At 47.0% G+C, this 11,986-nt stretch overlaps 1 protein-coding gene across 3 annotated transcripts in view; it reads right to left on the minus strand.

Moving 5' to 3' along the window:
• Positions 1 to 6,078, minus strand: part of LRRCC1 (leucine rich repeat and coiled-coil centrosomal protein 1) — a 40,080-nt gene extending 34,002 nt beyond the window's left edge. Inside the window, exons 1-3 of one of the 3 annotated variants that reach the window (XR_012637999.1) lie at positions 5,883 to 6,078; positions 3,880 to 4,085; positions 3,379 to 3,444 (exon numbers count right to left, since the gene is read on the minus strand). Coding sequence is in view for 2 of the 3 variants with exons in the window: in XM_074944160.1 (XP_074800261.1) it covers positions 3,379 to 3,444; positions 3,880 to 4,085; positions 5,883 to 5,941 (331 nt within the window). In the remaining variant the exon portion in view is untranslated. The remainder of the gene's footprint in view (positions 1 to 3,378; positions 3,445 to 3,879; positions 4,086 to 5,882) is intronic. The other 2 variants (XM_074944160.1, XM_074944161.1) reach the window with 2 other exon arrangements.
• Positions 6,079 to 11,986: the final 5,908 nt, after the last annotated feature.

Consider the following 11,986-nt stretch of genomic DNA (forward strand, 5'->3'; position numbering starts at 1 on the left):
AAAAATATATTAAAATATTTTGCGTCCTGAAATTATCCAACATTTTGCCCCACTTCCATCCTAAGGTTTATCCATTATAAGACAATACTGCATGAATGTTAATTTTGAGAAGTAACTTTTAAAAGGGATTATATTGTCAGTTTAAAAAAAATTAGTTGTTTAAGAAGAGAATATTCTGCCTGAAGATCTATTTTAGTAAATGCAAAATGCGTTACTAAGATCGCAGTTTACACTCTACTCAGCTTAGTTAGAGCCAGCCCTTAGAATAAAAGTTATATTTATTATATAAATGAATGCTTAAAGAGATGTAGGATTAAAAATGTGACCAAAAATAAGTCTAATCACACTTCTTATTTTGGAAATAGTTCACTGAAAAGGTTTTTATCTTAAGAAGTTTACTGTACTTCTATGGACATTGTAAATAATACAATAGAGCAGCTCCAGGGAGGCTACTTCAGTGGATGTAATCCTTCATGGGAATTTACACAGCAGTAGATCCCTCTATTCCAACCCAACCAACTCCTCCTCCTCCTCTCCCCCACAAGCACTATAACACAGGAAACTTACATAAAACAAGGCTCAGTACCGTGAAAACAGTGCTCCCTCATGTCTAGTTCCTACTACCTCCAATTCTGCTGCACGTGTACTCTCTGCAGCCACTAAGGGGAACTGGGAGCCGAAAGAGGTGGTGTGGGGGAGAAAAGAGCCCACCAGGAGCCTATTGGGCAGCCAGGTTCCCAGGAGGGAGCTGCCAGCGAACTGAGACACCAGGCTCTCAGCTCCCCACACTGCCCCTTGTAGGTCGGTGGAAGCGTTCCTGGTGAGGACATGCACCACTGACCCAACAAGGGAAGTACAGACATGCACCACCAGAGTAATTACTGCGTGGTTGTAAATTAAGTTTTAGTGTAGACATACCCTAAGAAGAAGTCTGTATTTGCCTCACAGTTGTGAAACTTAGGTCATGATCCTGCAAGGTGCTTGTAAAAGTAAGCCCTGTGTCAGCTGACTACATATTAATTCATGGCTCCATCACTGGATTATATATTTCAGTATTCATGGCCAAATTGTGAGGATTACAAATCTACAGATTTAATTAAAAAGAGACAGTAAAATTGACAAGAAGTTCATTAAAAGAATGTTAAGCATCTGACAAAAGACCACAAAGCTATTTCTATAGTTATTTGCTATACACCAATAAATTTCACAATAATGTGAAATATTCTTCAGTGGGATATGCATTATGTTTGCAAATCTAAGTGAAGGTAGCTAATGAAGTAAGCAAACAAAATTTACATAAATGCAGTATTTTAGACTTTGGTTCTCAAGGTCTAAATACAGCCCATTAGTATGAGCACACATCACAGATAAGCAGCAACTATGCTTATGTTCCTGCCTAGTAATACCTCAGTTGCTGCTGGCCTGCTGAAAGAGGACAAAGTGATCCCTAGTTGACCTTACATAATTCATAGATGCCAAGACCACAACAGACCATTGTGATCATCTAGTGAGTCCGACCTCCTGCATAACACAAGCTATGGAACTTCCCCAAAATAATTCCCACAGCAGATCTTTTAGCTCTTGATTTAAAAATGGTCAGTGATGGAGCATCCACCAGGATTATTATTACTGACCATACATAAATCCTCTGATGAGACTCCATCACTTTTCTCTTTTCAGAGGTCCTAACAGCAACACATCCCCACCCCCAACTACTAGCCCTGATCTCCAATAATCCCACCACCCACAACCCATCTCCAAAAACTAGTGACAATCCCCTAATGAGATCAGCCACGTGACCCCAAGGAACAGCCCCCAGCCCCAAATCAAAATAGCCTCAAACATCCCCCCCAACCAGCCCCAGCGCTGTCATCAAAACATTTTCATCTCCCCAGACCGACCCTGCCCTCTTCCTCCCTGGCGGACTCCAGACAAATCCCAGACGGTGCCCAGCGGGGACTACCAGCACCTTCTCTGCAGATGTTGGACCAGCGGCTACTGGATCCTGAGTCCGATCTAGAGTCTGCCCCCCCAGCGGTTCTATGCCCAGCTCAGCTCCTTCTCTTCTCTGCCCCCCACCCCCATCCCAGCTCTGTTCCCCAGCAGTCCCATGCCTGGCTCTGCCACCCCCCCGTCTCTTCCCAGCCAGCCCCAGCCCAGCTCCTGCCCCCTGAGCCAACTCTCCCACCCAGCGGTCCTATCGAAAATTACTGGTACTGTGATGGGAAGGCCAGTTCAATTGACAAGGCTGCAATGTCTGCAATTTCCATACACAATGGCATTGCATCAGCCTAGACTACATCACTGCAGACAAAATTAAGTGCAAAGATTTCATGATGTTGCTGTCACAATAGTAGTGGCAACACACATACCATGTGTAAATACATTTGTGTGTCTATGTCAGGCTTGGATGCTTTGTAGATGATAAATATTGCAAGTACCACTGGAACATTTTCTCTATTTAGTGCCAAGGCAGCTTGATATGACTATTAAATCATTGTGTATTACAGTTAATAGCACATACTTGGAATTTGCTGCCTACATGCTGTGACCAAAAGTAAGATATGATGACTACTCCAGGAAGCTAGCCTAAAAATTCATTTTCAGAGAGGCTGTTCTCTTCTGTGTTCAAAAAGTACCTACAATACAGAACATGTAGGACATCTACCTCACAGGGGTATTGTGAGGGCAAGTGATTAAAAAAAGTTATTTGGGAACCTCAGATGAAAGGTTTTACATAACAGAACTATTACAATAGTAATCTCCTGGTAATAATATTCTGTATCTGGATATCGCAATTCAGAGTATCTTGAAGTGCTTTATCAAGTTGGGAAGAATTTGCATTTTACACATGAAGTTACCACAACAAGACATTGGCAGAACTGAAAATAAAACCCAGGCCTCCTTCCTGCTGTACTATTTCTGAACTCTCCCTTGTTTAAAAAATGTTGGATTTGTTTTTTCTAAAAGTGAATATAGTGCTCACTGTACATGACAGATGTCCATCATCGTCACAGCACCAAGCAACTCAAGATTCCCACTCTGCTTCAGCAAAAGCATTTAAACATGTCTACAATCTTTGATCTCTCTGCTGATACTACCAACAAGAGGAACATAAATCCATTGCAAATGATGGTTTAAGATTATTAATACATTTCACATTAGCCACTTAACTGTTTAATGGTAATTAATTTCAGCCAATTGTGACCTGGTCAGGATTTGAACCTATGATCTAAAGATTAAAAGCTTTATATTCCAATGGTAGTAAATTCCTGAGACATCTAATGTTCTGCATTTCTTATCTTTTAGTTCTTTGCAAATACATTTAGTCAGATATTTTATATTACGTGTGACAACATCACTGCCAGATCCACTTACCAGTAAGATCATGTATGTGGTTGTATGACAAATTCAATTTAGTTAAATTATGTAGCTTTTCCAGTCCTAAACAAAGTGGGGGAAAAAGTTAGTGCAAGAGCTTTAAAAAAAATACTCAGAGATAAACATGTCTGACTGGTAAAATAAGGAAGACCGTCAGACTTGACACTATAAATGACAAATATAAACTACGTTTATTATGATACAAACACTATGGTTGATATTATTTAAAAGGAATGAAGATCAAAGTTTATTTTAAAACTTTTTAACCTGCTTTAAATAGGCAATATTTCCCAGTTGACATGATGTCCTTTAGAATGATCTGTGTATTATTTCTTCAATTTAATCCAATATGTAATATGGGATTTTGACTTCAATGGGGGTTAAGCACATGCTTAACTTCAATCACAGGCTTAAGATCTTTCTTGAATCAAACCTCAACAAAACTTTCAGAAAAGGCTCATAAAATGTTAAAGGGAAAGAAAACAAAAATATACTAACCCTCTACTTTTGTTATCAAATTACAGGATAAATTTAAAGTGCGAAGATTAGTCAGGGTACTTAGTCCTTCTATTTGATTTATTTGATTAGATGACAAGTCTAAATGCTGCAAATTCCAGATATGGCCAAGCCCTTCAATCTTGGAGATTTGGTTACAATGTAGGTTGATTGTGTGAAGTTCTGAACTTAGAGTTATCTCCAACAAGCTATAAATGAAAATACCCAGTATTAATTAAGATGTCTTAAGATAATTAACTTATAAAACATTTCTAAATCTCAAATTAACCAACATTTTAAGGGGTGCAAATCACAAATTTTACACATCACTATTTACAAAAATAATATATTTATTCAAGTAGAATAGTGTACTACAGCAAATCAAAATAATCTGCCTTACATTTAAGGTTCTCAATATTTAAATTTGAAAATAATCCACTATATTTACCAGTATCTTTAGCCCTCCTCCCCGCTAAAAGTTAGTAGATCTTTTTTGTATCCGAGGACTAGTCTACACCGGCAGCACTTTAACATGGCTTGTATAGCCGCGGCACAGCACTGGGAGAGAGGTCTCCCAGCGCTCTAAAAAAAAAACCGCCTCCACGAGGAATGTGGCTCCCAGCACTGGTGCACTGTCTACACGGGCGCTTTACAGCACTGAAACTTGCTGCGCTCTGGGGGTGTTATTCCCCTCGTGGAGATGGATTACCAGGAGCGCTGGGAGACCTGTCTCCCAGCGCTCAAGTCCGATCACACTCGGACTTCAAAGCGCTGCCGTAGGAGTGCTCCCGTAGCAGCGGTTTGACATTTCTAGTGTAGACGAAGCCTCAGATCACCTTAACTACTCTGCTATGGGGTGTGAATTTTTCACAACCTACTCTTGTAGTTAAATCAACCTAATTTTTTTCATTTAGACCAAGCCTACTGCTCACACGTTCTCTCATATAAAACATGCTTAAAACAAAAATTCTGTTCTCACCACCTACATTAACTATAGTGCTGTCATCTTAAATGTGGTGGACAATTAGGAAAAACCATACAGTTTAGTTAGGGTACTAAAGAACTTGCTGTCTTGGTTTTTGTCCTCAAAAAGCAAATTTCTGTCTCTGTTCAAAAGCGTTTGACTACAGCCAGGTTATTGCCCATGCTCAGGTAAGTATAAGGACTTAGGTCTTTTTATACTGAGGGTTTATTTCTAAAAGTTTTTAAAAGACCATAAAGTCTGTGAAGCAAAGAAATGTGCTATTGTTTAGGCACTTTATATTTAATATGCACTTAATACCCATCTTTGTAGGCAAAACGATTTAAGATTTGCTGCTCTGCTTACTTTTAGAAGCTGATTTACCTGAACACCCCACTATAAAAGATTATGGAATAGCTCAAGTAACCTTGACAACAGTATCTAAGCGTGAGCACATATTAGCTGGAGCTAAAAAGTGTTAAACAGAAAGTGCAGCATTTCTAATACACTGCCTTAGTTTCTGGAGGTCACACAATGAGTACTACGGAAAACCTCTTTAAAATACAGTCTAGAGAAATGGATCACATAATCGCTATAAATGACAGACCACAGGTAGCTACAATAAATGACAAGGGGACGTGAAACGGATGCATGAAAAACACAAAAGACTCTTCGCAGCTCTGCCCCTTCCTGTGACTCTGCCCCGAGGAACAGGCTCGTGGGGGAGCTCTGAAAGTGCAGTGTTCAGCGTAGCCCTGGTAACACCGGGTCCCAGAGGCCCCGCTCCTGGAGGGACACCAAAGCTGACGCTATCCAGCAGCAGCAGCCCGTCTCCCGCTCCCGTGCCCCACCGTTATCGAAATAGCGACATCATCACTCCCTCTTCTCCTAACCCCCCCCCCCGCCCTCCGCCCCTCACTGGCGACTGCTGCCCTGACTCCCTCCGGCTAGGTCCCCGGGAGCCCCTCGCCACTGCTCCGCCCAGCCAGCGGGAGAAAGCCCACAACGCCCCCGGCCCCGGCGGGGCTCCCCGCGGCTCCCCCACCTCCCAATGCCTTTGTCCATGAGGCTGAGCTCCCCAGGCACGGCGCCAGCCCTCGCCATGTTGCCAGCGGCTCCGCCGCGCTACGGGAGGCGGCCAAGGAGCCAGGAGCGGATTCTGGCGCCTTTCCCTTTAAAGCTCCCCGAATCCAACGGCATCGCCGGGAGTGGGCGGCGCCCGCCAGTTCCAAGCTTTACGGATGGGTCAGAGGTCGTTACGACATAGAGCCGTAAAGCAACCCCCCCAGCAGGAGCCGTCGCGCTTCCGCTTCCTCCCCTCCCAAAGAGAGACCGCTTGGGCCGCCTCAGGAACAAGTTCCCGAAGCCTTGTAGTTTGTGAGCATGCGCATTAACGAGTGGAACGTGGCTCCGTCCGCCCTTGTGTTGGTCCCACAGCTGGGGCCGCTGACCTATGGCCTGCAGCATGACTGGGCGCCTTAACCCCCAGCGCCCCTAGTGTAGACATGGCCGCTGTAGCGCCTGGTCACACCCCTGTAATCACGGAGCCTGTGCATGGGCAGGCTGTGGTGCTCGAAGTGGAGAAGCTCATCATTGCTAACCCTCAGTGTTCAATCCATCAGGACAGTCTCTACGTAAAAGAATAAATGGACACAAATCAGACGTCAGGCATGATAACAGTCAAAAACCAGTTGGAGAACGCTTCAGTCTCTCTGGTCACTCGATTACAGACCTAAAAGTCGCAATATTACAACAAAAAAACCCTTCAAAAACAGACTCCAACAAGAGACTGCTGAATTGGAATAAATTTGCAAACTGGATACAATTAACTTAGGCTTGAATAAAGACTGGGAGCGGATGTGTCATTACACAAAGTAAAACTATTTCCCCCCCCTACTGTTCCTCACACATTCTTGTCAACTGCTGGAAATGGCCCCTCTTGATTATCACTACAAAAGTTTTTTTTTCCTCTCCTGCTGGTAATAGCTCACCTTAACTGATCACTCTCGTTATAGTGTGCATGGTTAACACCCATTGTTTCATGTTCTCTGTGTATATAAAATCGTCCTACTGCATTTTCCACTGCATGCATCTGATGAAGTGGGCTGTAGCCCACAAAAGCTTATGCTCAAATAAATTTGTTAGTCTCTAAGGTGCCACAAATACTCCTGTTCTTTTTGTGGATACAGACTAACAAGGCTGCTTCTCTGAAACCCATCAGGAGTCAGGCTCCCAAACTCAGGAGATTTGTCATAGTGACTGGGGAATTTTTCATTTGCCTTCAGTATACGTAAGGTGTACCATGTTAATTCTCTAAAGCCCTTTATTCCTGAGAAATTAAGGTTCTCCAGTTTACAGCCCAGGAGAGAGACAACGCTGAGTGGCCTGAAGGAGTCTACTATGACGGGAAAAGCAACGGTGACGTGGAAGAGGTGAGCCTCTCCATGACCCTTGGGCGTAAGCAGCGACAGCAAATCCAGAAGCTGTGCACCAGTTTCATGCCAATGTTTTCAGCCACCCCAGGATGGACAGATAAAGCAAGAAGAGAACAGCTGTCAAGAGCAATTTTACAGCTAACTGGCTGGCTGGGTGTCCATCAAAGGGAGCTCCCCCCGACTTCATTCATCACACCTGCGCTGAGGGCACCTTGACCATTCCGCTGAAGGGCCTCCCAGAGCAGAGCTGTTGGGGAAAGGGAGAGAGTCTTGTGTCAAGAGCCCGCTTTCCATAGGTGGCAGCGAGGCTGCTGCTCCGCTACGCACAAAACCTTGAGCCAGGTCTTCTACGAAGGCTTTAGAGCCGGCTTCCCCACGAACATGAGGTGTGCTCTGGGTGAGTGGCAGCTCCCTTCTGGCCACGCCTCTGCTCCCAACAAGAAGGCTCTCCCCACCCAGCCCTGTGCATAGCAATGCATTACCTGGCCTTCCTCCATAGCAGTGGACTTGGAAGGTGGGGGTCCTGAGGTGGGGGGGCCTAGGCAAATCATACACCTCAGGGCATTCTGCACCAAAAAATTAAAAATTCTGTGCACAATATTTTAAAATTCTGCAACTTTTATTTGTCAAATAAATGTGGAGGCTCCAGCATGGCATTGGGGAGCACAGGCCACTAGCTGCACAGAGGTGGGAGATCACTGTGTCGCTCCTCCCCCCCCAACCCGGACACGGGTGCAGGAAGCGGGGGAGAGATGCGTGTGGGGGAGGGGATGTTTGCAGAGCTTTCTGCAGCTGGGGGAGAAATCTGGGGGTGGGTCTGACTCATCCGCAGATGCCGTGCAGGGGGAGAGCCCAGCGCAGGGTAGGAGCCTCCAGAGGCCAACTATCGAGGTTCTGTTGGTCTCCTGCAGCTCCACTATTAAGCCTTCCACAATAGCTTCTCCTGGTGGGGAGCAGCATCCCCACTGGTATCCACTTTGGGGGACAGCCCGGCTGGAAAGAATTGGGGCCACCAGGTCAACCCATTGCACCTAATGGGCCCGGATCTCCCAACCCCTGTTGGGAGGGGATGTGGGGCATGGCATCCGGGGCTGGGTCAGACCCAACCCCAGATTTCTTCCCCAGCTGCAGAAAGCTCTGCAAACTCCATTCTCACCCCACCTCACCTCACCCCTCCCCTGCTACCTGCACGCGTTGCTCTTCAGCTGCAGGGAGAGGGTGTCACGGAGTTCCCGGGCGATGCTCTGGAACTGCTCCCAACGAAGTCAGTCAGGACTCTGGGGAAGTCTCCTTTCTGTGAGCATAGTCTGCAGGACACACAGCTCACACAACTTCCACCTTCCTGGGTCTGACCTCGGAGCATTCAGCATCCTCTGCCCCTCCGTGCGCTTCCCATAGCGAGTCTGCTCAGGCGGGGTCCTGGGGAAGCCAGAGGGTCCTGCACCCCAACTTCACAGTCAGACGTGACTCTCCGCCAGCCAGTAAAACAGAAGGTTTATTAGATGACAGGAACATGGTCTAAACGGAGCTTGTAGGTGCAGAGAAGAGGACCCCTCAGCCGGGTCCATTTTGGGGGGGCAGTGAGCCGGACAACCACGTCTGCACTTCACTCCTTGTCCCCAGCCAGCCCCAAACTGAAACTCTCTCCAGCCCCTCCTCCTCTTGGCTTTCTCCCTTTCCCGGGCCAGGAGGTCACGTGATTCCTTAGTTCTCCAACACCTTTAGCTCTCACGTTGCAGGGGGGAAGGGCCAGGCCATCAATTGCCAGGAAACAGGGTGTTGGCCATTCTCTGTGTCCAGACCCCTGCACATACCTGCCCTCTGTGGCTCTGCAACGATCATACACCCTTATCCCACCACCTAGATACTTAAGAACTGCATAGGGGAAAATGAGGCACCCCCACAATATTCAGAGGACACATTAAGAAGAGTCCCGCTTTGTCACAGAGGGATCCCTGTACAGGGAGCAAAAAGAAAAGGAGTACTTGTGGCACCTTAGGGGCTAACACATTTATTCGAGCATAAGCTTTCGTGAGCTACAGCTCACTTCATCGGATGCATAAAGTGGAAAATACAGTGAGGAGATTTATATACACACAGACCATGAAAAAATGGGTTTTTATTATACACATTGTAAGGAGAGTGATCACTTAAGATGAGAATGTTTATGATAAAAACCCATTTTTTCATGGTCTGTGTGTATATAAATCTCCTCACTGTATTTTCCACTTTATGCATCCGATGAAGTGAGTTGTAGCTCACAAAAGCTTATGCTCAAATAAATTGGTTAGTCTCTAAGGTGCCACAAGTACTCCTTTTCTTTTTGCGAATACAGACTAACACAACTGCTACTCTGAAACCTGTACAGGGAGCTGCTCCCCCCTCCACCCAACCTCATCTGGACCCTCCCGCTGAGCCTCACCCCCCTGCCCGCAAAACCCCCCTCCGAAGAGCTCCACTCCCCCTGAACCTGGACCACCCCAACGAGCCCCCTGCACCCAGATCCTCACCCATATGAGCCCCAACCAGCTGCACCTGGATCCCCACCTCACTGACCACACTCCCGCAGCATCTCAACCACACATTGAGCCTCCCTCACCCAGACACCCCTGCTGAGCTCTAGCCCCACCCTACATCCAGACCCCTCCTGCTGAGCCCAAGCACCCTCACCTGGACCCCCCTGCAGAGTCCCATAACCATTGCACCCAGAACCCTCCCCCCCACCACCAACAAGCCCCTTTGCAGCCGGACACCCCCTGCACCTGGATCCTCCACGGAGCTGCCCACACCCAGATTGCCCTACACAGAAGCCTCACAGCCCATACTTGGATCGCTCCACACTTGGAGCCTGCCTTGATGAGCCTGCCTCCCAACACCTGGTGCAACTGGCACATAGGGCAAGGCCCTTGGGTGTTTCTGGGCCAGGCCCAGTCCTTGCATTGTGTCAGACTTGGGTGCAGCCTCACCGCTAACTCTGTGTCCCGGGGGCAGGGAAATCTGCACAGTGATCTCCTGCCTCTGTACAGCTAGTGGCCTGAGCTCCCCAATGCCATGCTGGAGACTCCATTACGTCCAATGGGTTGACCTGGTGGCCCCAATTCTTTCCAGCCGGGCTGTCCCCCAAAGCAGATGCCAGTGGGGATGCTGCTCTCTTCCAAGAGAAGGCATGGCAGAAGGCTTAATAGTCGAGCTGCGGGAGACCAAGAGAGGCTCGAGAGTCGGCCTCTGGAGGCTAACTTGTGGCCTTTGGAGATGCAGGTCCCGGGACCCCATCTCCCCAAGCCTGGAACACTGCTATGAGCACAGGAGCAGGAGCATGCTTCCACAGGACCAGCGACACTCTATGTCTTTGCTTTGGATTTGGAGATTTTTCCCAAATTCTGACCCGGGGGTCCAGTTTCACCTCCCCTGGACTCCAAGCCGCCGGCCGGGCACTCCGCAGCTAGCCAAGCGCACCCAGAGAGGCAACTTCCTAAGCAAGTGCAACATTTTCTGAACCCCCGTTGAGACGCAATTAGCTGGGTAGTTATCCACAGCAAGAGCGCCGGAGCACACCCAAGACTTTTTGGGGGTAGCACATGGGCTAGAGTTACCCACTCACCAGAGTGGCTGAGTGGTTAAGGCGTTGGACTCAAGTCCCAGTGGGTTTGACTCCCGCTTCTGGTAGGCCCCTGTTGCTCTGCCCTTTGACCGACGGGTACAAAAATTCAGGCTGCTGCTTCTCTTTAACAAAGCCCTCTGGTGTCCTGCCTTGCTGTGCCCCTCCCAAAAATTAATAAGTACCCAAGAAAAGCCAAGCACCTTGTGATGGGTTCAGTCACAGAGACCCCCTGGGGACTGGACTCCAGAACCCTATCTTGTTGAGCCAGAGATGCAACTCCGCTGCAACACAGACCCAGGGTCTGACCCACGCCCCCAAAGCTGCAGACTTTAACCAGAACTGCTCAGCTGGTTTCCTATTTCCAGACACCCAGCTCCTAGTGGGATCCAAACCCCAAATAAATCCGTTTTACTCTGTATAAAGCTTACGCAGGGTAAACTCATAAATTGTCCGCCCTCTATAACACAGAGAGAGATATGCGCAGCTGTTTGCTCCCCCAGGTATTAATCGCTTACTCTGGGTTTAATAATAAAGAAAAGTGGTTGTATTAAGTATAAAAAGTAGTATCTAAGTGGTTTCAAGTAATAACAGACAGAACAAAGTAATTTACCAAGCAAAATAAAAGAAAACATGCAAGTCTAAGCCTAATACATTTAAGAAACTGAATCCAGGTAAATCTCACCCTCAGAGATGTTCCAAAAAACTTCTTTCAGAGGCAAGCCTCCTTCTTAGTCTGGGCCCAATCCTTTCCCCCGGTACAGTTCTTGTCAGTTCCAGCTCAAGTGGTCACTAGCGGTTTTCTCATGACTGCCGCCCTCTTTGTTCTGTTCCACCCACTTTTATATCTTTGGCACAAGGCGGGAATCCTTTGTCTCTCTCTCGGTTTCCACCCTTCCTTCTAAATGGAAAAGCACCAGGTTTAAGATGGATTCCAGTATCATGTGACATGTTCACATGTCCTGTGAGACTTCATTACTCATTGGCTGGCACCCACATATCCAGGAAGGCTTACAGGTAAACAGAGCCATTGACAACCAATTGTCCTGGTCAATGGGAGCCATCAAGATTCTAAACCACCTTTAATGGCCCACACATTGCATAATTACAATAGGA

Source organism: Natator depressus, chromosome 2, assembly GCF_965152275.1.
Source record: "Natator depressus isolate rNatDep1 chromosome 2, rNatDep2.hap1, whole genome shotgun sequence".
Lineage (NCBI taxonomy): Eukaryota > Metazoa > Chordata > Testudines > Cheloniidae > Natator > Natator depressus.